At 43.4% G+C, this 23,386-nt stretch overlaps 1 protein-coding gene across 50 annotated transcripts in view; it reads right to left on the bottom strand.

Moving 5' to 3' along the window:
* LOC139232545 (heat shock protein DDB_G0288861-like) overlaps positions 1-23,386 on the bottom strand; it is a 990,854-nt gene that overhangs the window by 591,538 nt on the left and 375,930 nt on the right. For 44 of the 50 annotated variants that reach the window (XM_070862910.1, XM_070862948.1, XM_070862943.1 and 41 more), the window contains 7 exons: positions 22,863-22,892; positions 17,406-17,432; positions 15,906-15,935; positions 14,000-14,026; positions 12,803-12,832; positions 6,742-6,768; positions 5,455-5,484 (listed from right to left, as the gene is read on the bottom strand). In XM_070862910.1, coding sequence (XP_070719011.1) covers positions 5,455-5,484; positions 6,742-6,768; positions 12,803-12,832; positions 14,000-14,026; positions 15,906-15,935; positions 17,406-17,432; positions 22,863-22,892 — 201 coding nt within the window. The remainder of the gene's footprint in view (positions 1-5,454; positions 5,485-6,741; positions 6,769-12,802; positions 12,833-13,999; positions 14,027-15,905; positions 15,936-17,405; positions 17,433-22,862; positions 22,893-23,386) is intronic. The other 6 variants (XM_070862918.1, XM_070862933.1, XM_070862935.1 and 3 more) reach the window with 4 other exon arrangements.

Genomic DNA, 23,386 nt, shown 5'->3' with positions numbered 1-23,386 from the left:
GCCCTAAAGGTTATATATAAACCTATGAACAATGACGAAAGGCAAAGAGCACCCCGCCTAAACCAGTCCGCCTCACCCAACTGCGACGCCCCTTATACTGAAACATTCTACAATCCACCACAACCGGAGCCATGTGAACTCCTGGGAGAGGCAAAAACGAGATAAAAATCCAGGACAATTTAGGGAGAAAAAATCTGGGAAACTTCCTCTCCGATCCATCCAGGCGATCGAAACTAGTCCAGGAGATCACGCTGGCTGTATTCTATTCCCTGCAGTACTTACCATTATATCTGTTCTGTCCAACAAAAGATCATCCAGTCTGATCCCAATTACCAGTTCGAGGTCCGTAACCCTGCAGGTTACTGCACTTTAAGTGCCCATCCAAACATCTCTTAAAAGTGGTGAGGGTTTCTGCATCCACCACTCTTCCAGGCAGCGAATTACAGATCCCCACAACCCTCTGCGTAAAGAAGTCCCCCCTCAAATCCCCTCCAAACCTTCCCACCAGCCAACTTAAAACTATGCCCCCTCGTAATAGACCCCTCCACCAATGCAAATAGGCCCTTACTAGCCACTATGTCCAGGCCCCTCAATATTTTGTACACCTCACTAAGGTCTCCTAGAACAGTATGTAACAGAGTCTACAAGGGAGCAAGCCATTTTGGATCTGGTCCTGTGTAACGAGACAGGAAAAATAAACGATCTCCTCGTAAAAGATCCTCTCGGAATGAGTGATCACAATATGGTTGAATTTGTAATACAGATTGAGGATGAGGAAGTTGTGTCAGAAACGAGAGTACTATGCTTAAACAAAGGGGACTACAGTGGGATGAGGGCAGAGTTGGCTAAAGTAGAAGGGAATCAAGGACTAAACGGTGGCACAATTGAGGAACAGTGGAGGACTTTTAAGGAGCTCTTTCATAATGCGCAACAAAAATATATTCCAGTGAAAAAGAAGGGCAGCAAGAGAAGAGATAACCAGCCGTGGATAACCAAGGAAATAAAGGAAAGTATCAAATCAAAGACCAATGCGTATAAGGTGGCCAAGGTTAGTGGGAAACTAGAGGATTGGGAAGACTTTAAGCAACAGCAAAGAATGACTAAAAAAGCAATAAAGAAAGGGAAGATAGATTCCGAAGGTAAACTTGCGCAAAACATAGAAACAGATAGTAAAAGCTTTTACAGATATATAAAACGGAGAAGAGTGACTAAAGTAAATGTTGGTCCCTTAGAAGATGAAAAGGGGGATTTAATAATGGGAAATGTGGAAATGGCTGAGACCTTAAACAATTATTTTGCTTCCGTCTTCACAGTGGAAGACACAAAAACCATGCCAAAAATTGCTGGTCATAGGAATGTGGGAAGGGAGGACCTTGAGATGATCACTATCACTAGGGAGGTAGTGCTGGACAGACTAATGGGATTGAAGGTAGACAAGTCCCCTGGTCCTGATGAAATGCATCCCAGGGTATTAAAAGAGATGGCGGAAGTTATAGCAGATGCATTTGTTATAATCTACCAAAATTCTCTGGACTCTGGGGAGGTACCAGCGGATTGGAGAGCAGCTAATGTAACGCCTCTGTTTAAAAAAGGGGGCAGGCAAAAGGCAGGTAACTATAGGCCGGTTAGTTTAACATCTGTAGTGGGGAAAATGCTTGAAACTATCATTAAGGAAGAAATAGCGGGACATCTGGATAGGAATAGTGCAATCAAGCAGACGCAGCATGGATTCATGAAAGGGAAATCATGTTTAACTAACTTATTGGAATTCTTTGAGGATATAACGAGCATGGTGGATAGAGGTGTACCGATGGATGTGGTGTATTTAGATTTCCAAAAGGCATTCGATAAGGTGTCACACAAAAGGTTACTGCAGAAGATAAAGGTACGTGGAGTCAGAGGAAATGTATTAGCATGGATAGAGAATTGGCTGGCGAACAGAAAGCAAAGAGTCGGGATAAATGGGTCCTTTTCCGGTTGGAAATCAGTGGTTAGTGGTGTGCCACAGGGATCAGTGCTGGGACCACAACTGTTTACAATATACATAGATGACCTAGAGGAGGGGACAGAGTGTAGTGCAACAAAATTTGCAGATGACACTAAGATTAGTGGGAAAGCGGGTTGTGTAGAGGACTCAGAGAGGCTACAAGGAGATTTGGATAGGTTAAGCGAATGGGCTAAGGTTTGGCAGATGGAATACAATGTCGGAAAATGTGAGGTCATCCACCTTGGGAAAAAAAACAGTAAAAGGGAATATTATTTGAATGGGGAGAAATTACAACATGCTGTGGTGCAGAGGGACTTGGGGGTCCTTGTGCATGAAACTCTTTTTGGAGTTCACCTGCAAAAACATAAAACAATAAACGGTGCCACCCGACCTGGGTGACACTCCAGACATTTACAAGGCCCTTTTTTTTCCCCCCCTTTTTTTTTTGGGCACTAAAATCACAATTTTCCCCAGTGCCCCCTATAAAAGGGAAGGGGGACACTAAAAGCACCGGCAATTAAAACAAATTAAACTTAAAAAACGTAAAATCAAATTAAAATTTGGTTGCCGGGCGTGATGATGCACTCCAGTCCCTCCGGTGCCCACCTCTCGCGGAAGGCCGCGAGCGTACCGGTGGACACCGCGTGCTCCATCTCCAAGGACACCCTGGACCGGATGTAAGAGCGGAAGAGAGGCAGGCAGTCAGGTTGAACGACCCCCTCGACCGCCCGCTGCCTGGACCGGCTGATGGCACCCTTGGCCGTGCCCAGGAGCAGTCCTACGAGGAGGCCTTCGGACCTACCCGCTCCCCTCCTTGTGCATGAATTCCAAAAAGTTAGTTTGCAGGTGCAGCAGGTAATCAGGAAGGCAAATGGAATGTTGGCCTTCATTGTGAAAGGGATGGAGTACAAAAGCAGGGAGGTGTTGCTGCAACTGTATAAGGTATTGGTAAGGCCGCACCTGGAGTACTGCGTGCAGTTTTGGTCACCTTACTTAAGGAAGGATATACTAGCTTTGGAAGGGTTACAGAGACGATTCACTCGGCTGATTCGAGAAATGAGGGGGTTAACTTATGATGATAGATTGAGTAGACTGGGTCTTTACTCGTTGGAGTTCAGAACGATGAGGGGTGATCTTATAGAAACATTTAAAATCATGAAAGGGATAGACAAGATAGAGGCAGAGAGGTTGTTTCCATTGGTGGGGGAGACTAGAACTAGGGGGCACAGCCTCAAAATACGGAGGAGCCAATTTAAAACCGAGTTGAGAAAGAATTTCTTCTCCCAGAGGGTTGTGAATCTGTGGAATTCTCTGCCCAAGGAAGCAGTTGAGGCTGGCTCATTGAATGTTTTCAAGTCAAAGATAGATAGATTTTTAAGCAATAAGGGAATTAAGGGTTACGGGGAGAGGGCGGGCAAGTGGAGCTGAGTCCACGACCAGATCAGCCATGATCTTGTTGAATGACGGAGCAGGCTCGAGGGGCTAGATGGCCTACTCCTGTTCCTAATTCTTATGTTCTTATGTTCTCCTCTCAACCTCCTCTGTTCCAATGAGAACAAACCCAGCCTGTCCAATCTGTCCTCATAACTAAGATTCTCCATTCCAAGCAGCATCCTAGTAAATCTTCTCTGCACCCTCTCTAGTGCAAGCACGTCCTTCCTATACTACGGTGACCAGAATCGCACGCAGTACTCCAGCTGTGGCCTAACCAAAGTAGTAAACAATTTAAGAATAACCTCCCTACTCTTATATTCTATGCCTCGGCCAATAAAGGCAAGCATTCAGTAGGCCTTCTTAACCACCTTATCCATCTGGCCTACTACTTGCAGGGATCTGTGGACAAGCACTCCAAGGTTCCTTTGTTCATCTACACTATTAAGAGGCCTACCGCTTAATGTGTATACCCTTTCCTTATTAGCCCTCCCAAAGTGCATTACCTCAGGCTTCTCTGAATTAAATTCCATTTGCCACTGCACTGCACACCTGACCAGTAGATTGATATCCTCCTGCAGCCCATGACTTTCCTCTTCATTATCAACCACACAGCCAATTTTAGTGTCGTCTGCAAACTTCTTAATCATACTCCCTATATTCAAATCTAAATCGTTGATATATATATCACAGAAAGCAAGGGACCTAGTATTGAGCCCTGTGGAACCCCACTGGAAACATCCTTCCAGTCACAAAAACATCCATCGATCATTACCCTTTGCTTCCTACCTCCAAGCCAATTTTGGATCCAACTTGCCACTTTGCCCTGTGTCCCATGGACTTTAACCTTCATGATCAGTCTACCATGTGGGACCTTATCAAAAGCCTTGTTAAAGTCCATATATACTACAGTGTACACATTATCCTTATCGACCCTCTTGGTTACCTCCTCAAAATATTCAATCTCCTTTAATTAGCGCTCCTTAAGTGGCCAGTCGAGTTGACAGCGCCTCCTCTTCCTGCTGTTGTGCAATTCTGGCAATAGTGCAGGGGGCGGGAGGCAATTTCACATCTGGGGCACGAACGGGGCGCTGCACATTTACGACGTTATGATCTGCGAGGCACGAGTGAGTCTGGCGGTAAGAGACAGCACGAGCGCTAAACAGGCACTGAAGTTCGCGGTGTCGTTGCCTTCGCTGCTAACCCCTTAGCGGCACGTTAGCACCCCCCGCCCCACCAAGCGTTAACGGGAAGAGGTAAGCAGCCAAATTTCTCTCCCAATGGTGATAAAAAAAGTAGAGACAGAGATACAGTCAGTCAGGTTTTAAAACAGAGAGCTGCAAGAGCAAGAAAGGGACTTGCATTTATGTAACACCTTATCATTTCTGTCCAGAAAAATTCACATAAAATGAATTACTTCAAATTGAGTGACTGCTATGCATGGAATGTCAAGGACAGTTTCCAAATTCTTTAAGCGGGTGAGCATTTACACATTCTGTACGGACAATAACAATGTGACATACAAAATCTGGAAAATCTCTATAGATTCCCCCTGCATAAAGATACAAATATCCCCAAGGACTGATTCCGCTAGAAAGTGTATCTGGTAAGAACCAGCCCTCGAATATCTTTACTGTGTTATCAACATTTTGCACCGTAGCTACCAGTCCCCAAATCCCAATATTAGAATGGCTTATCAGAGGGTTTGGATTCTGCTCACCATTAAATAGGAGGAGAGTCACACATCCTTTATTACAGTATCCCAGTTTCTTTGTTACTATCTCAGATAGCCAATAGCTTTTCCCTTCCTTTTTCGATCAATTTTCTCCCTTTGTTGGGCATTGGTTACAAAGCTCTGGACACCATCTACTTACTACCCCAAATCTCCGCTCCATTTCCAAATATCTTTAACTTTGGGAGTGACTCAGATACTGTATTGTGGCCAAAATGTGAGTTCCTGATTTCTTTGATGTACTCGAATGAATAAATAGTTTGGCTCATCAAAAGGTACTGAGCAAACTATGTGTTGTACTCACTGCACCGAAATTGAAGAGCTCGGAAACTCCCTGAAGAAACAAAAACAACAAATCATTAACTGTGATGCTTTGATTTTTCATAACCGGTTTTAAATCGTTTTACTGCAAGATTTTCATAAGTCAAAATATAATTTTAACAAAAGAAGCCAATAAAACAGTAACAAAATCCACAACATAACCAATTTTATCACTGGAGCTCTCCTGCCCCACTGGTGACCTGGCCTTTTCTACTCCTCTAACACGTGATGAGCATTACGGCTGTGATCCCCCTGACCTTCCACTCTGAACCCCAGTGGGCCACTGTCTCTCCCAATGCCTTCCCCCAACCAAGCCTCGGACCACCTACTAATGAGTGGTGCCCAGGAGAAGGGGTAGTGAGGTGACACTAGTATATTAAAGATTAAAAGATCATTTATTTCCTACGCTTGAGTCTTCTCATGTCCCCCAAGCCCATGACAATCACCCCCAAAGTAGTCACTCTGCAATAGGATTCTAACAGATGTCTAGGATACAAATGCCCAGTCCTAATGCTCTGAATCAAGCTCAGTTCTGCCAAACGCATTTGGCAGGTCTCCACGTCACAGTATGCATCCCACTTTTCAAATTACAACAGAGACTGCACTTCAAAAGTACTTCATTGGCTGTAAAGCACTTTGAGACGTCTCGTGGTCGTGAAAGTTGCAATATAAATGCAAGTCTTTCGTTCATTTGACATCTTCCAATTCCTGAAAAATGATTGCTGAGTCAGTGACTGGTGAGGTGTGCTTCCAGTCAGTGGAGACACAGTCGATCTAGCAGGTCCTGAAAATTTGACTTTTGCTGGAAGTAGCTTTCCTAAATTATCCAAGATTTCCTTGGAGGTGAATCAAAGCAATAGGCACAAAGAACTCTGCAAAGATTAAGGAGTGAGACCTTTCCAAAATCCTGAGTAGTGTCTCTCTCTCAATGCACGTTTACACTCATTTGGACAGGTTAAAGGTAAAATGTAATTAATGTGTGGACATTCACGTGCAATGTTCCTATGGAATTTCTTTGCTATTTTATCGGAGCATTTAACCCATTATAAATAAACATGACACAAAAGCATTAGCAATTGTGTATAAATAAAAGACAAATGGAGAAGAAGAAAGCTAAGGGGCAAACAAAAATTAGGTTAGCAGGAGCGATACATTTTGATCAGTATTTCAATGTCTATTTATACTTGGAATACACAATGGCTCCATCAATTTAGAAAAAACTTTTCATGAAATTACTGTAATATTGCAGCAGTGAGTTTTTTGTACTGACCGATCTTGAGTTAAAGATGATCTCGGCCTTTTAAAAATACAAAAAAAAGAACCATTAGAAATACTTTCTAAAAATATTGACATTTTTGCACTCTGCTGACGACTCAAGTTTTATCAGCAAGAAACACCAAAAAGTGTGATTTCTGTCAACAACAGCTTGCATTTAGTCTCTGGTTGTGGCCTCCTGCCGCTGACATTCCCTCCCAGCCGCTGGCTAGGCTGTCCATTTGGCCAGCTGCCAGAAGGGAAATGGAACAAAAAATGTTTATTAGATTCTGTTGTAAAAGTTCGGCAGGACCTCTGTGTCCCCCAGACCCCTGCCCAGTTCTTCGACTGTTTTCGGCCTACCCAGTGACCTCTTCCCACCCTGTAAATAATGGGTGCCCATGTTGGGAACACTCTGGTCCTATTCTGGTTGTGAACACAAGGGGTTAAAAATTCCAAAGCGCCCCAGAGCTAACTTTTGAAAAGTAGAAAAATTAGCGCTCGGCGCTAATGATTCCCTCCTGCTGGGAAATTCAGCTTAAGCATTCCAAGGGGGAAGTAGAGTGCTAAATCAATTGCTAACCACTTCACTTAGGATGCTAAAGTCCGAGAGCGGGATGCTGGCGGCAGAGCGCCGAACACTTTGCAGCTCATTGCTAACGGCAATCAGAGGCTGCTTCCCTCGCTTAAAGGGAAGGGCCAATGATAGTGCACAACCTACTTAACAGTGGCTCTGCATTGCAAGGCGACCTGCGAGACTGCTGTTACAGCACCAAACACTCTCACAAAGTGGAGGGCTTGGACGTCTTGCAGCAAAGAAACATAAAAACTATGAACAGGTGACAGACTGGTGCAAATAATAAAGGTTGTCCTATCTGAAAACCATTTCCTTTAATTAGCACTCCTCAAGTGGCCAGCAGAGTTGACAACGCCTCCTCTTTCTGCCGTTGTGCACGTCTGGCTATAGTGCAGGGGACGGGAGGCAATTTCACATCTGGGGCGGGAACGGGGTGCTGCACATTTATGATGTCATGATCTGCGAGGCGCGAGACGGTCTGACGGTAAGAGATACCACTAGCACTAAACCGGCACTGAAGTTTGCGGGCGTCGTTGCCTTCGCTGCTAACCTCTTGGCGGCAATTTTGCACGCCCCCCACGCATTAATGGGAGGAGCTAAAAAAGGAGTAACTGTAAGGTTACTAATCTTCAGAAAAGAACAGAAAGAGACCATTTACTAAAAATTTATGAATCCAAGCTTATGGAATTTAATACAAGCTTTTACAATTAACTGGACAATTAAGGGCATTCTGCGGTCAGGAACCAAAACTGACTTCATGCATAACAACAATAGAGTTGTCCCGTGTGGCCCTGAACTTGATTGACCAGGGTGGAGAAAAACGAGCCCACTGGAGACACCAAGTCTGCAAGAAGGAGATGTACAAAGGACCCTACGGAATACAAATTTTTGGATAATAGAGCATTTAGCATAAGGAATTATCTTTTGCACTGTCGATTCCGTGTGCAAATTAGTAGCCATTCAAACTCATCACCACAGCCAGATCTCGGAAGCAGGAAACTTATTCATACTATGGATATAAATATACGGACACAGAGACACACAAGCAGCCAACACAGGAAGAAACAGCAAGCAGGCACTGAAGGAAAGGAACAGAAGCTGCAGAGAACGTCCAGAAGACGAACCAACAGGTCACGGAATCAATGACCAAGAATCTCTGGTGATTGTATGTCTAAAGTCAAATTTCTCTCAGAAGTCTCGTCGCTTTTAGTCGCTTTTTGTTGCGTAATAAAACTGACACTAGTTAAGCCTAAATTTTGTGCCACGTGTTGTCCTTTCCCACTATAAGTTCCGAGGTCTAAGAATCAGAGTAAAGTGAAAAACAGACACCCTACAGAAATTGGTGACCGACGGCAGGACCTCGGCAATGGGAATAGGATCACGGACACAAAACCAGGGCAAGAACCCCAAGGGAGGCTTGGTTAAGTCTAAGGTTGGCTAACTTCGTCGAAAAGTTATCTTCTCAAAGACAGCTAGGACAACCAGGAGAGAAACAGTCTCCAACATGCAGGAGTATTCTCAGGTCGACTAGGCTAGCCACAGAGAAAAGAAGTCGTAGGTAGTCTGCGCAGGGGTCTGAGAAAGACCAAAAGTTATCTTTTCGGGACAGCTAGGGCAGCCAGCAGAGGAAGGATATAGTCTTGGATAGGCTGGAGTAATCCCAGGTTGACTAGGGTAGCCACGGAGAAAAGAAGTCGCAGGTAGTCTGCGCAGGGGTCTCAGGGAGACCACAGTAATCTCACGGACAGCCAGGGCAGCCAGAGGAAGGAAACAGTCTCGGATAGGCTGGAGCAATCCCGGTTGACCGGGGTAATCACCGAGAGAAGCCAAAACAATTTGTCACGGTATTCTGCGAAACAGGGGTCTCAAGGAGGCCAAGGGTGATATCAAGGGTGTTATCAAGGGTGATCGCAAAGGCGACTAGCGAACCAGGAGAGAAACAGTCTCTGACAGACCGGAGTATTCTCGGGTCAAATAGGGTTGCCAAAGAGAGATAGATGTCTGAGTAACAGGAATTGCAGGTCACTGTGAGGTGGTCTCAGGGGAGAATTTCTCAGCCAGAGGCACTGGAAATGGACTCACCGCAGCAAAACGCGGTAGAGCCCATGGTTAAGAGCAGTTGTAGAAGGTCCATGGAGGCTAAGGTAGCTGCATATATATGCAACAAATTGGACATTTCAAAGCCATGGGCACAGGAAATGCTGCATCTGCGGATCCGCAGAAAAAAGCGGCAGAGTGGACAGTCAGTAGCAATCAAAAAGGGTCAAAAGAGAAGGCGGTTTGGCCCACGTGCCTGCAAAAACAGGCACAACTGTTAAGAGAAAAGGAAAAAAAGCTGGAGGAGAATAAAAGGTTAAAAGATGAGGTAGCCAGTTTCAAGAAAGGCAGGAACAGGGTAGGAAGGAAGAAATGGCGCGGAATCACTTAATGTATTTACAGTGCCAGATTACCGAGGCTCAGTTCAACGAGCAAGTCCTCCGAGAAGAAAATTCCCAACTAGCAGAGAGAGCTGACAAGGCTGAGGGTCAGTTAGAAGATTGAGATGGATTGAGAACTGGTTGTCAGACAGGAAGCAAAGAGTAGGAGTAAATGGGGACTTTTCAGAATGGCAGGCAGTGACTAGTGGGGTACCGCAAGGTTCTGTGCTGGGGCCCCAGCTGTTTACATTGTACATTAATGATTTAGATGAGGGGATTAAATGTAGTATCTCCAAATTTGCGGATGACACTAAGTTGGGTGGCAGTGTGAGCTGCAAGGAGGATTCTATGAGGCTGCAGAGCGACTTGGATAGGTTAGGTGAGTGGGCAAATGCATGGCAGATGAAGTATAATGTGGATAAATGTGAGGTTATCCACTTTGGTGGTAAAAACAGAGAGACAGACTATTATCTGAATGGTGACAGATTAGGAAAAGGGGAGGTGCAACGAGACCTGGGTATCATGGTACATCAGTCATTGAAGGTTGGCATGCAGGTACAGCAGGCGGTTAAGAAAGCAAATGGCATGTTGGCCTTCATAGCGAGGGGATTTGAGTACAAGGGCAGGGAGGTGTTGCTACAATTGTACAGGGCCTTGGTGAGGCCACACCTGGAGTATTGTGTACAGTTTTGGTCTCCTAACCTGAGGAAGGACATTCTTGCTATTGAGGGAGTGCAGCGAAGGTTCACCAGACTGATTCCCGGGATGGCGGGACTGACCTATCAAGAAAGACTGGATCAACTGGGCTTGTATTCACTGGAGTTCAGAAGAATGAGAGGGGACCTCATAGAAACGTTTAAAAGTCTGACGGGGTTAGACAGGTTAGATGCAGGAAGAATGTTCCCAATGTTGGGGAAGTCCAGAACCAGGGGACACAGTCTAAGGATAAGGGGGAAGCCATTTAGGACCGAGATGAGGAGGAATTTCTTCACCCAGAGAGTGGTGAACCTGTGGAATTCTCTACCACAGAAAGTTGTTGAGGCCAATTCATTAAATATATTCAAAAAGGAGTTAGATGAAGTCCTTACTACTAGGGGAATCAAGGGGTATGGTGAGAAAGCAGGAATGGGGTACTGAAGTTGCATGTTCAGCCATGAACTCATTGAATGGCGGTGCAGGCTAGAAGGGCCGAATGGCCTACTCCTGCACCTATTTTCTATGTTTCTATAAAGGCGGCATACAGGGTAGCTCAATATCGGGTATGTGAAGAAGCCGATCACGGGCCCTGTAATGAAAAAATCAGTAAATTGACCCTAGCATTATCCGGGGTCAGGGGTATGGCTTGTCTTATGACACCGGGGGAAGTTGGGGTAGATTGGGATGAGGAGAGAAAGGAGCCCAATGATGGGACCCAGAATAGTGAGGGTCGACCGGCTCCCCAAGCACTGGGACCACCGGGACCGATCAATAACTGTGATGAGGACGAATTGTCAGCATTGAGCCGGGATATAGGCCCTATTAACTCCACGGATAGTCCGCTGGATGTTAATAGACGCTGGGCGGATTTTTGGAGGGGTAACCCGGAGTTGGGGGATGTGAACTTGAAGCAGATCCTCCATAGTAGCTGCAAAAGTAGTTTTAGAAATTTGAAAGCTGACAGTAAGGTGGTGTAGAAAAAGGTGAAACAAGGTGAGCAGAAGGACCCTCGGGATCCAGAAGGAAGTACAAAGCATGGCAGGGAAGCATTGTGTTTACGGTAGTAAACCGTTTGTTTCAGAGACGAAAAATATAGAAAAGTATTTCTATGAGTGTAAGAAGGTGAACCCAACACTTAAGCTTCTAACTTTCGTGCCGAGAGAAATAAAACATCGAATTTGCTACTATGGATATTTGAATAGTCATGATATGTGGTGTGTGTAAAAGCCTGTCTGTGGAAAAACCTCTGGGGCTAGAACCTCCACTTTTTTTGCCTGCTTAACGCCCATTTTACCGCTGAAATGACGTATAATGCCCAGATATCGCCCATTTTGACACAAAATGGAAACTGATGGGCTTTTTTAGGAGACTTATCGCCGAGTGTTATTTTCCCAATAGGCTTAACGCTGAGAAAAAATATTACCTACCGCCACTTTTTTGGGGCGGAATCAGCAGGATGGGCAAATTCAACGCTCATAATATCACCCAGCGTTACTTTCCACACGGAAATAACGCCGAGATTCAATATTAAAGCCCGCCGACTGTTTTTTGTCGTAAAGAGCATTTTTACCCAAACTAGCGCCTATCGTCACTTTCACCACCTCGCACACATATCGCCCACAATATCGCTCGCTCAAAACACTGCCCACAAAAAGTGGAACTAACCGGGATGAATCACAGCGTTATGGACGCCATGTTGTAGATCACATGTCGCATCCTTTAAAAGGCTGCTGTGCTTCAACGTCGGCGAAGTTCGGATGTACACTGCAGGTCGTTGGAGTTGATGTGAACATCTCTGAAAACGTCTTGACCACACTGTGACCGATTGGAATTGAAGAGGTGTGCTCGTCGGGACATTCTTTGTTTGTGTGCAATCGGTGGCAAACAGAGAGCTACTGCAATGGGGCCTGTCCTCTCTTGGTGACCAAATACATGCAGCAGATTCGACATCACCGAAGGAATGCTGCACTGCATTATGTGCCCAGTGTACGAAGTGACAGACAGATGAGGAGGACCAGCTATCAGTTTCCAAATCCCAGTATTAGAATGGCTTATCAGAGGGTTTGGATTCTGCACTTCCATTAAATAGGAGAGTTACACATCCTTTATTACTGTATCCCACTTTCTTTGTTACTATCTCAGATAGCCAATAACTTTTCCCTTCCTTTTTCCATCAATTTTCTCCCTTTGTTGGGCATTGGTTACAAAGCTCTGAACACCACCTACTACCCCAAATCTCCACTCCATTTCCAAATATCTTTATCTTTGGGAGTGACTAGACACTTTATTGGGGTCAAAATGTGTTCCTGATTTCTTTGATATACTGGAATGAATAAATAGTTTCTCTCATCAAAAGGTATAGAGCAAACTGTGTGTGTTGTACTCACTGCACTGAAATTGAAGAGCTTGGAAACTCCCTGAAGAAACAAAAACAACAAATCATTAACTGTGATGCTTTGATTTTTCATAATCAGTTTTAAATCATTTTACTTCAAGATTTTCATAACAGCCAAAATGTAATTTAAACTATAGAAGCCAATAAAACAGAATAACATCCACAACAGAACAAGTTCCAAATAGTAACTTGCGTCATGGCTTGAGATAAATAAGCATTAATACATCCAGGGTTAACCTGAACTCGCTGCACAAAAAGCACACACACAAAAGGAAAACCCAACAAACCGGCTCTCTTGTGAGATTCTCATTTGAATCTAAAAAATACTTTTTCAGGTCCTTTGTATTTTTCATCCCTACACTTGGTTTCGCACACTTGCACGGTTTAAAAGACCACTGCCTCTATCAATGGACCAGTTCATTTTGATCCAAAGTGGCAAGAGGGATAGAAAACTATTGAGTGCAATCCCTGCTAGACCTAAGGATATTCCTGGGTGGGAGTGCAGTGTGTAAAGAGACTACACTTCAAAAGTACTTCATTGGCTGTAAAGCGCTTTGAGATGTCCGGTGGTCATGAAAGGCGCAATATAAATGCAAGTCTTTTGTTCATTTGATATCTGCCAATTCTTGAAAAATGATTGCTGAGTCAGTGACTGGTGAGGTGTGCTTCCAGTCAGTGGAGACACAGTCGATCCAGCAGGTCCTGAAAATTTGACCATTGCTGGAAGTAGCTTTCATAAATGATCCAAGATTTCCTTGAAGGTGAATCAAAAAGCAATAGGCACAAAGAACTCTGCAAAGATTAAAGAGTGAGACCATTTCAAGATCCTGAGTAGTGTCTCTCTCTCAATGCAGGGTTACACTCATTTGGACAGGTTAAAGATAAATTTTAATTAATGTGTGGACATTCATGTGCAATGTTCCTTGGAATTTCTTTGCTATTTTATCGGAGCATTTAACCCATTGTAAATAAACATGACACAAAAGCATTAGCAATTGTGTATAAATAAAAGACACATGGAGAAGAAGAAAGCTAAGGGGCAAACAAAAACTACGTTAGCAGGAGCGATACATTTTGACCATTATTTCAATGTCTATTTATACTTGGAATACCCAATGGCTCCATCAATTTAGAGAAAACTTTCATTGAAATTTCTGTAATATTGCAGCAGTGAGTTTTTTGTACTGACCGATCTTGAGTTAAAGATGATCTCGGCCTTTTAAAAATACAAAAAAAAAGAACCATTAGAAATATTTTCAAAAAATATTGACATTTTTGCACTCTGCTGACGACTCAAGTTTTATCAGCAAGAAACACCAAAAAGTGTGATTTCTGTCAACAACAGCTTGCATTTAGTCTCTGGTTGTGGCCTCCTGCCGCTGACATTCCCTCCCAGCCGCTGGCTAGGCTGTCCATTTGGCCAGCTGCCAGAAGGGAAATGGAACAAAAAATGTTTATTAGATTCTGTTGTAAAAGTTCGGCAGGACCTCTGTGTCCCCCAGACCCCTGCCCAGTTCTTCGACTGTTTTCGGCCTACCCAGTGACCTCTTCCCACCCTGTAAATAACGGGTGCCCATGTTGGGAACACTCTGGTCCTATTCTGGTTGTGAACACAAGGGGTTAAAAATTCCAAAGCGCCCCAGAGCTAACTTTTGACAAGTAGAAAAATTAGCGCTCGGCGCTAATGATTCCCTCCTGCTGGGAAATTCAGCTTTAGCATTCCAAGGGGGAAGTAGAGTGCTAAATCAATTGCTAACCACTTCACTTAGGATGCTAAAGTCCGAGAGCGGGATGGTAGCGGCAGAGCGCCGAACACTTTGCAGCTCATTGCTAACGGCAATCAGAGGCTGCTTCCCTCGCTTAAAGGGAAGGGCCAATTATAGTGCACAACCTACTTAACAGTGGCTCTGCATTGCAAGGCGACCTGCGAGACTGCTGTTACAGCACCAAACACTCTCACAAAGTGGAGGGCTTGGACATCTTTCAGCAAAGAAACATCGAAAACTATGAACAGGCAACAGGTGCAAATAATAAAGGTTGGCCTATCTGAAAATCATTTCCTTTAATTAGCACTCCTCAAGTGGCCAACCGAGTTGACAATGCCTCTTCTTCCTGCCGTTGTGCACGTCTGGTGATAGTGCAGGGGGCGGGAGGCAATTTCACATCTGGGGCGGTAACGGGGCGCTGCACATTTATGACGTCAGGATCCGTGAGGCGCGAGACGGTCTGGCGGTAAGAGATAGCACTAGCGTAAACCGGCAGTGAAGTTCGCGGGTGTCGTTGCCTTCACTGCTAACCCCTTAGCGGCACGTTGCCCCCACCCCAAGGCGTTAATGGGAGGAGCTAAGCAGCCAAGTTTCTCTCCCATTCGTGATTAAAAAAATAGAGACAGAGATACAGGCAGTCAGGTTGAAAACAGAGAGCTGCAAGAGCAAGAAAGGGACCTGCATTTCTGTCCAAAAACAATTCACAGAAAATGAATTACTTCTAATTGAGTGACTGCTATGCATGAAGTGTCAAGAACAGTTTCCAAGTTCTTTAAACGAGTGAGCATTTACACATTCTGTACAGACAGTAACAATGTGACCTATAAAATCTGAAAAATCTCTCCAGATTCCATCTGCATAAAGATGCAAATACCCCCAAGGACTTGCACCGCCAGAAAGTGTATCTGATAAGAATCAGCCCTCGAATATCTTTACTGTGTTATCAACATTTCGCACCATAGCTACCAGTCCCAAAATCCCAATATTAGAATGGCTTATCAGAGGGTTTGGATTCTGCACTCTCATTAAATAGGAGAGTCACACATCCTTCATTACTGTATCCCATTTTCTTTGTTACTATCTCAGATAGCCAATAACTTTTTCCCTTCCTTTTTCCATCAATTTTCTCCCTTTGTTGGGCATTGGTTACAAAGCTCTGGACATGACCTACGACCGGAAATCTCGGCTCCATTTCCAAATATCTTTAACTTTGGAAGTGACTCATACATTATTAGAGTCAAAAAGTGAGTTTCTAATTTGATGTACTGGAATTAATAAATAGTTTCTCTCATCAAAAGGTACAGAGCAAACTGTGTGTGTTGTACTCACTGCACTGAAATTAAAGAGCTCGGAAACTCCCTGAAGAAACAAAAACAACAAATCATTAACTGTGATGCTTTGATTTTTCATAATCAGTTTTAAATCGTTTTACTTCAAGATTTTCATAACAGTCAAAATGTAATTTAAACTATAGAAGCCAATAAAACAGAATGATAACATCCACAACAGAACAAGTTCCAAATAGTAACCTGCGTCATGGTTTGAGATAAATAAGCATTAATACATCCAGAGTTAACCTGAACTCACTGCACAAAAAGCACACACACAAAAGGAAAACCCAAGAAACCGGCTCTCCTATGAGATTCCCATTTGAATCTAAAAAATACTTTTTCAGGTCCTTTGTATTTTTCATCTCTACAGTTGGTTTCGCACACTTGCACAGTACAAAAGACCACTGCCACTGTCAATGCACCAGTTCATTTTGATCCAAAGTAGCAAAAGGAATAGAAAACTATTGTGTACAATCCCTGCTAGACCTAAGGATATTCCTGAGAGGGAGTGCAGTGTGTAAAGAACATTTGTTGAAGAACAAAGAAAATCAAACGAGATAGGTCATCTTTTCTTACTTCTTCATTTGGCATCATCCACATCACTACTAACCAGCAGTGCCCAGGAGAAGGGGTAGTGAGGTGTCACTAGTATATTAAAGAGTAAAAGATCATTTATTTCCTATGCTTGAGTCTTCACATGTCCCCCAAGCCCATGATAATCACCCCCAAAGTAGTCACTCCGCAGTAGGATTCTAACAGAGGTGTCCTAAGCTTTAGGATCCTAATGCTCAGTCCTAATGCCAGAATCAAGCTCAGTGCTGCCAAATGCAGTTGACAGGTCTCAACTTCCCACTTTTCTCATTACAACAGCGACTGCACTTCAAAAGTACTTTGAGATGTCCGGTGGTCATGAAAGGTGCAATATAAATGCAAGCCTTTCGTTCACTTGACATCTGCCAATTCCAGAAAAATGATTGCTGAGTCAGTGACTGGTGAGGTGTGTTTCCAGTCAGTGGAGACACAGTCAATCCAGCAGGTCCTGAAAATTGACCATTACTGGAAGTAGCTTTCATAAATTATCCAAGATTTCCTTGGAGGTGAATCAAAAAGCAATAGGCACAAAGAACTCTGCAAAGATTAAGGAGTGAGACCTTTCCAAGATCCTGAGTAGTGTCTCTCTCAACGCACGGTTACACTCATTTGGACAGGTTAAAGGTAAATTTTAATTAATGTGTGGACATTCATGTGCAATGTTTCTATGGAATTTCTTTGCTATTTTATAGGAGCATTTAACCCATTATAAATAAACATGACACAAAAGACAAATGGAGAAGAAGAAAGCTAAGGGGCAAACAAAAACAAGGTTAGCAGGAGCGATACATTTTGACCATTATTTCAATGTCTATTTATACTTGGAATACACAATGTCTCCCTCAATTTATACAAAACTTTTCATGAAATTACTGTAATATTGTAGCAGTGAGTTTTTTGTACTGACCTATCTTGAGTTAAAGATGAGCTCGGCCTTTTAAGAATACAAAAAAAAGAACCATTCGAAATACTTTCTAAAAATATTGACATTTTTGCACTCTGTTGACAACTCAAGTTTTATCAACATGAAGCACTGGCTGAGAAATTCTCCCTGACTACCTTGGTCTCCCCTGAGATCACCTCGCAGTGACCTGCAGTTCCTGTTACTCAGGCATCTCTCTTTGGCCACCCTATTTGACCCGAGACTACTCCGATCTGTCAGAGATTGTTTCTCTCCTGGTCCCCTAGTCACCTTTGAGATCACCCTTGATATCACCCTTGGCCTCCCTGAGACCCCTGTTTCGCAGACTACCCGGGACTACCTTTTTGGCTTCTCTTGGTGATTACCCCAGTCAACCGGGATTACTCCAGCCTATCCAAGACTGTTTCCTTCCTCTGACTGCCCTGGCTGTCCATGTGATTACCATGATCTCCCTGAGACCCCTGAGTTATTTTCTCCGTGGCTAACCTAGACAACCCGGGATTACTCCAGCCTACCCAAGACTGTTTCCTTCCTCTGCTGGCTGCCCAGCTGCCCAGAGAAGATAAGTTTTGTTTTTTCTCAGACCTCTGCGCAGACTACCTGCGACTTATTTTCTCGGTGGCTAGCCTGGTCGACCTGAGACTAATCCTGCCTGTCAGAGACTGTATCTCTCCTGGTCGCCCTAGCTGCCCTTAAGAAGATAACTTTTCGACTACGTTAGCTGACCTTAGACATAACCAATCTTCCCTCGGGGTTTTTGCCCTGGTTTTGAGTCCGTGATCCTATTCCCATTGCAGAGGTCCTGCCGTCGGTCACCAATTTCTGTAGGGTGTCTGTTTTTCACTCTACTCTGATTCTTAGACCTCGGAACTTATAGTGGGAAAGAACACGTGGCACAAAATTTAGGCTTAACCCAGTGTTCGTTTTATTACCGACTAAAACTACAGGACTAGATTTCTGAGAGAAATTTGACTTTAGACATACAATCACCAGAGATTTGTAGTCGTTGATTCCATGACCTGTTGGTTCGTCTTCTGGCTGTTCTCTGCAGCTTCTGTTCCTTTCCTTCCGTGCCTGCTTGCTGTTTCTTCCTGTGTTGCCTGCCTGCTGTTTCTTCCTGTGTTGGTTGCTTGTATGTCTCTGTGTCCGTATATTTATATCCATAGTATGAATAAGTTTCCTGCCTCCGAGATCTGGCTGTGGTGATGAGTTTGAATGGCAAAGTGTTCAGCACACTACTGCTACAAGAAAGACCTGTGAGGGGGAAGCCCCCCAGAGCAAAAGAATTTTCTTTCATTTTTTTGTCTTAATAGGAGCGAATCGAGCCAGAGATACGAGATGAGATGGACGTTGTGGATAAGCTTGTTATTAAAGGATTGGGAGATTGGGAAGACAACGAGACATTTCTTACACACGGGTGTATGGGAGGAACCGACCCCACTGTAATTCAAGGGGGAGCCATACGTAACAACAAGGTCACAAACGCCTATGCTCACACTGGGAGTTGGCCAGGGTGGTTAGGGTCAAATTCGACCATGTATTCCAGACAAACCGGAAACAAACTTGGGGAGGTGTCAGCATTCTGCCCCAGGCTAAACATCATGACCAGGAAGGTATGGATGAGAGAGGGTAAACGAGTTTGTCTGGAATGTAAACGTATTACCCCCATGGGAGGATGGTGGTGGTTACGGAAAACAGACGGGAAAAACTAATGCATCCACAGAATGGGAAAAACTGGGTAATAGCTCAAACAGGCGGACCACCGGAACAAAAGGGGTGAAACTGTGTTGGGAAAAGTGGTGGAAGAAGGAACAAGGGATTTATGTCTGTGTGGTTCGATCTATCCACAAGTGCAGGGGAGGTGTGGGTATTGTCTTTAAAAGGCAATGGTAGGATTTTGGGTCAGGAACGAATTGGATGCAGGGTTTTGATTCCTGTGTAACCTTAAACCCGCCAGAAACAGTCAATGCAAGCGAGCTAATCGCGAGCAAATTAAAACCGCTCCCTAAAATGCTGGAGATTCCAAACCAAGGAATTCAATGTTCTATCCTAAAACCTGGACCTAAGAATGGGCTGGTGTTAATCCCAACAGGGAAAATGTTGTATCATTCTGTATATTATGAAGTAACGTCAGTTATTCTAAATTTAACAGAGTTACAATTACCCCGGTGGTGCCCGCCAGAAATGGAAAAGTTATACGAAAAACTGTTAAGGGAAATGTTTAAATAATTCTTTCAAAAGAATTACAGGGACGAGAGTCAGGGAGAAATGTACAAACCGAGACGGAAAAGGGAGCTAATGAGTGATGTAGCTACAGCATTTAATACTGGGACATCACTGGTAAATAGTGTGGACAATGCGCAGTTGCAAGTTCAAGTGAATACCTTAAGAGACCAGTTAAAGAAAATACTGGAGGAGGGTAGCGACATAGAGGGTAATGAATTACAGAGGACCAGACAATGACAATTCATTTGAAAGAGATGGTAACCGAGATGGAAAAACACTCTCAGACCATCAATGCTTTAATCAAGGAGAGTAGAAACGTGTCACATCAAGCTGCTCAGAATGACGTGTGTGTCATAGAAACATAGAAAATAGGTGCAGGAGTAGGCCATTCGGCCCTTCGAGCCTGCACCGCCATTCAATGAGTTCATGGCTGAACATGCAACATCAGTACCCCATGTACGGAGCTTGGTTGTTAAATGAAGTATGCAGTAATTTAGAGGATTTAAAACAAGGCCATGTACCGTCGTAGGTCAGTAACAAGCATCTAAAAGCATTGAGTGTCTATAACAACCTCCTGAATTCATGCCAGCTACGGTCAGCCTCTGAAGCGTACCTAGTCCCGGTCATCTATGGTCAAAGTAAACAATTCATAATGGGGATAGTGCTTCGAATACTGGTATTGGATCAGTCACAACAACCCGTACCGGTAAACCGGGTGGAAAACATTGGGATAATTCAGAACGGGGTACATGTGAAGCATCATAAAACCCCGCAGTATGTGATAAAATTGGGAGACTCAACAACTGGTGCTGGTCTGGAGGGATGCCAGAGAGGGGGTACACATGTGATATTGTGCCTCTATCATCTGAACCTTTTCAACCGGCTGGTATGTGGGTTCAAGTACGAAGACGGGCAGCCTATAAGTTGTATCATGGACGTGACGGCTCACAACCATGTTCCGCCACAGGTTGCGTATAAGGGAAATGGGACATACTGTGTCACCACCAGTGAAAGACGGTATAGAATACACCAGGACACTTGGTGCCCAGTGAGAGATTCTACCTTTTGTTTCAAACCCCAGGTAGAGACACAAGTAGCACAAGAAACGATAATTCCTATTTCAGACCACAAACACATAAGTGTCACAGTTAACGGTACTTTACCGAATCTCCAGGAATACATGTCGCGTTTTGGATACGATATCCCCCTGTTACCCGAACATTTGACTGAACTATTAAAGAACATCGAGCTGTCCCACAAACATTATTACACATTACACCAGTAGAATGATAAAGTAAGGGGAAAAATTGAGGAAGTGATGGCCCCTCCATGATGGGATCTGGGAATCAATATTGAAATCACCCTCTGGGTTCGAATCGTATCACACTCATTAGTAATTGTACAGTTGATAATAGTGTTGTATCTACTTGTCCTGTCCTGTTAATTAAAGTAAAGGATGAGTGAAGGGAATCTGGGAGGTTTATTAAAGTAAACCCAGGCCAAAGTGTTTGTAAAAAAGATATAAACCGAAGTCAGATTAAAGCCAAATATGGTTTTGTTGTAAGAAGCACTGTTGTATTGTAAAAACATTGCGTTTTGTGCGTAAAAAGAGATGTAATGGGGAGATTTGACTGAAGGTTGCAATCACCCAAAACGCTCGTGGAAAACAAGACGCCACCCAAAGTAATGTCTCTGAGTTTATTATAAGAGACTTTAAGGAGGAAGTGTAAGGTTACTAAACTTTGGAAAAGCACAGAAGGAAATCATGTACTAAAAATTGATTAATCCAAGCTTTTGGAATTTAATACAAGCTTTTAAAATTAAGCTGGACAATTAAGGACATTCTGTAGTCAGGAACCAAAACTGGCTTCATGCATAACAACAATGGAGTTGTTACGTGAGGCCCAGAACTTGATTGACAAGGTTAGGGAAAAACGAGCCCACTGGAGACACCAAGTCGGCAAGAAGCAAGGGTACAAAGGACCCTACAGAATGCAAATTTTGGATAACAGAGCATTTACCAAAAGGAATTATCTTTTGCACTGTCGACTCCATGTGCAAATTAGTAGCCATTCAAACTCATAACCACAGCCAGATCTCGGAAGCAGGAAACTTATTCATACTATGGATATAAATATACGGACACAGAGACACACAAGCAGGCAACACAGGAAGAAACAGCAAGCAGGCACAGAAGGAAAGGAACAGAAGCTGCAGAGAATGGCCAGAAGACGAACTAACAGGTCACGGAATCAACAACCATGAATCTCTGGTGATTGTATGTATAAAGTCAAATTTCTCTCAGAATCTAATCCTGTAGTTTTAGTTGGGTTTTGTTGCGCAATAAAACTGACACTGGTTAAGTCTACATTTTGTGCCACATGTTGTCCTTTCCCACTATAAGTTCTAAGAATCAGAGTAGAGTGAAAAACAGACACCCTACACTAAGCAGCCAAATTTCTCCCCCATTGGTGATAAAAAAAATAGAGGCAGAGATACAGTCAGTCAGGTTTTAAACCACAGAGCTGCAAGAGCAAGAAAGGGACTTGCATTTATATAACACCTTATCATTTCTGTCCAAAAACAATTCACATAAAATGAATTACTTCGAATTGAGTGACTGCTATGTATGGAATGTCAAGAACAGTTTCCAAATTCTTTAAGTGGGTGAGCATTTACACATTCTGTAACAATGTGACATACAAAATCTAGAAAATGTCTACAGATTCCCACTGCATAAAGATACAAATATCCCCAAGGACTGGCTCCGCCAGAAATTTTATCTGGTAAGAACCAGCCCTCGAATATCTTTACTGTGTTATCAACATTTTGCACCGTACCTATCTGTCCCCAAATCCCAAATATTAGAATGGCTTATCAGAGGATTTGGATTCTGCACTCCCATTAAATAGGAGGAGAGTCACACATCCTTTATTACTTTATCCCACTTTCTTTGTTACTATCTCAGATAGCCAATAATTTTTCCCTCCCTTTTTCCATCAGTTTTCTCCCTTTGTTGGGCATTGGTTACAAAGCTCTGGACACCATCTACGACCCCAAATCTCCATTCCATTTCCAAATATCTTTAACTTTGAGAGTGACTCAGACACTTTATTAGGGTCAAAAAGTGAGTTCCTGATTTCTTTGATGTGCTGGAATTAATAAATAGTTTCTCTCATCAAAAGGTACAGAGCAAACTGTGTGTGTTGTACTCACTGCACTGAAATTGAAGAGCTCGGAAACTCCCTGAAGAAACAAAAACAACAAATCATTAACTGTGAAGCTTTGATTTTTCATAATCAGTTTTAAATCATTTTACTTCAAGATTTTCATAACAGTCAAAACATAATTTAAACGATAGAAGCCAATAAAATGGAATGATAACATCCACAACATAACAAGTTCCAAATAGTAACCAGCATCATGGTTTGAGATAAATAAGCATTAATACATCCAGGGTTAACCTGAACTCGCTGCACAAAAAGCACACACACAAAAGGAAAACCCAAGAAAGCGGCTCTCTTATGAAATTATCATTTGAATCTAAAAAAAACATTTTCAGGTTCTTTGTATTTTTCATCCCTACAATTGGCTTTGCACACTTGCACGGTACAAAAGCCCACCGCTCTGTCAATGCACCAGTTCATTGTGATCCAAAGTAGCAAAAGGAATGGAAAACTATTGTGTACAATCCCTGCTAGACCTAAGGGTATTCCTGGGAGGGAGTGCAGTGTGTAAAG

This window comes from Pristiophorus japonicus, chromosome 20, assembly GCF_044704955.1.
Source record: "Pristiophorus japonicus isolate sPriJap1 chromosome 20, sPriJap1.hap1, whole genome shotgun sequence".
Lineage (NCBI taxonomy): Eukaryota > Metazoa > Chordata > Chondrichthyes > Pristiophoridae > Pristiophorus > Pristiophorus japonicus.
This window is presented reverse-complemented; position numbering and strand designations above follow the sequence as displayed.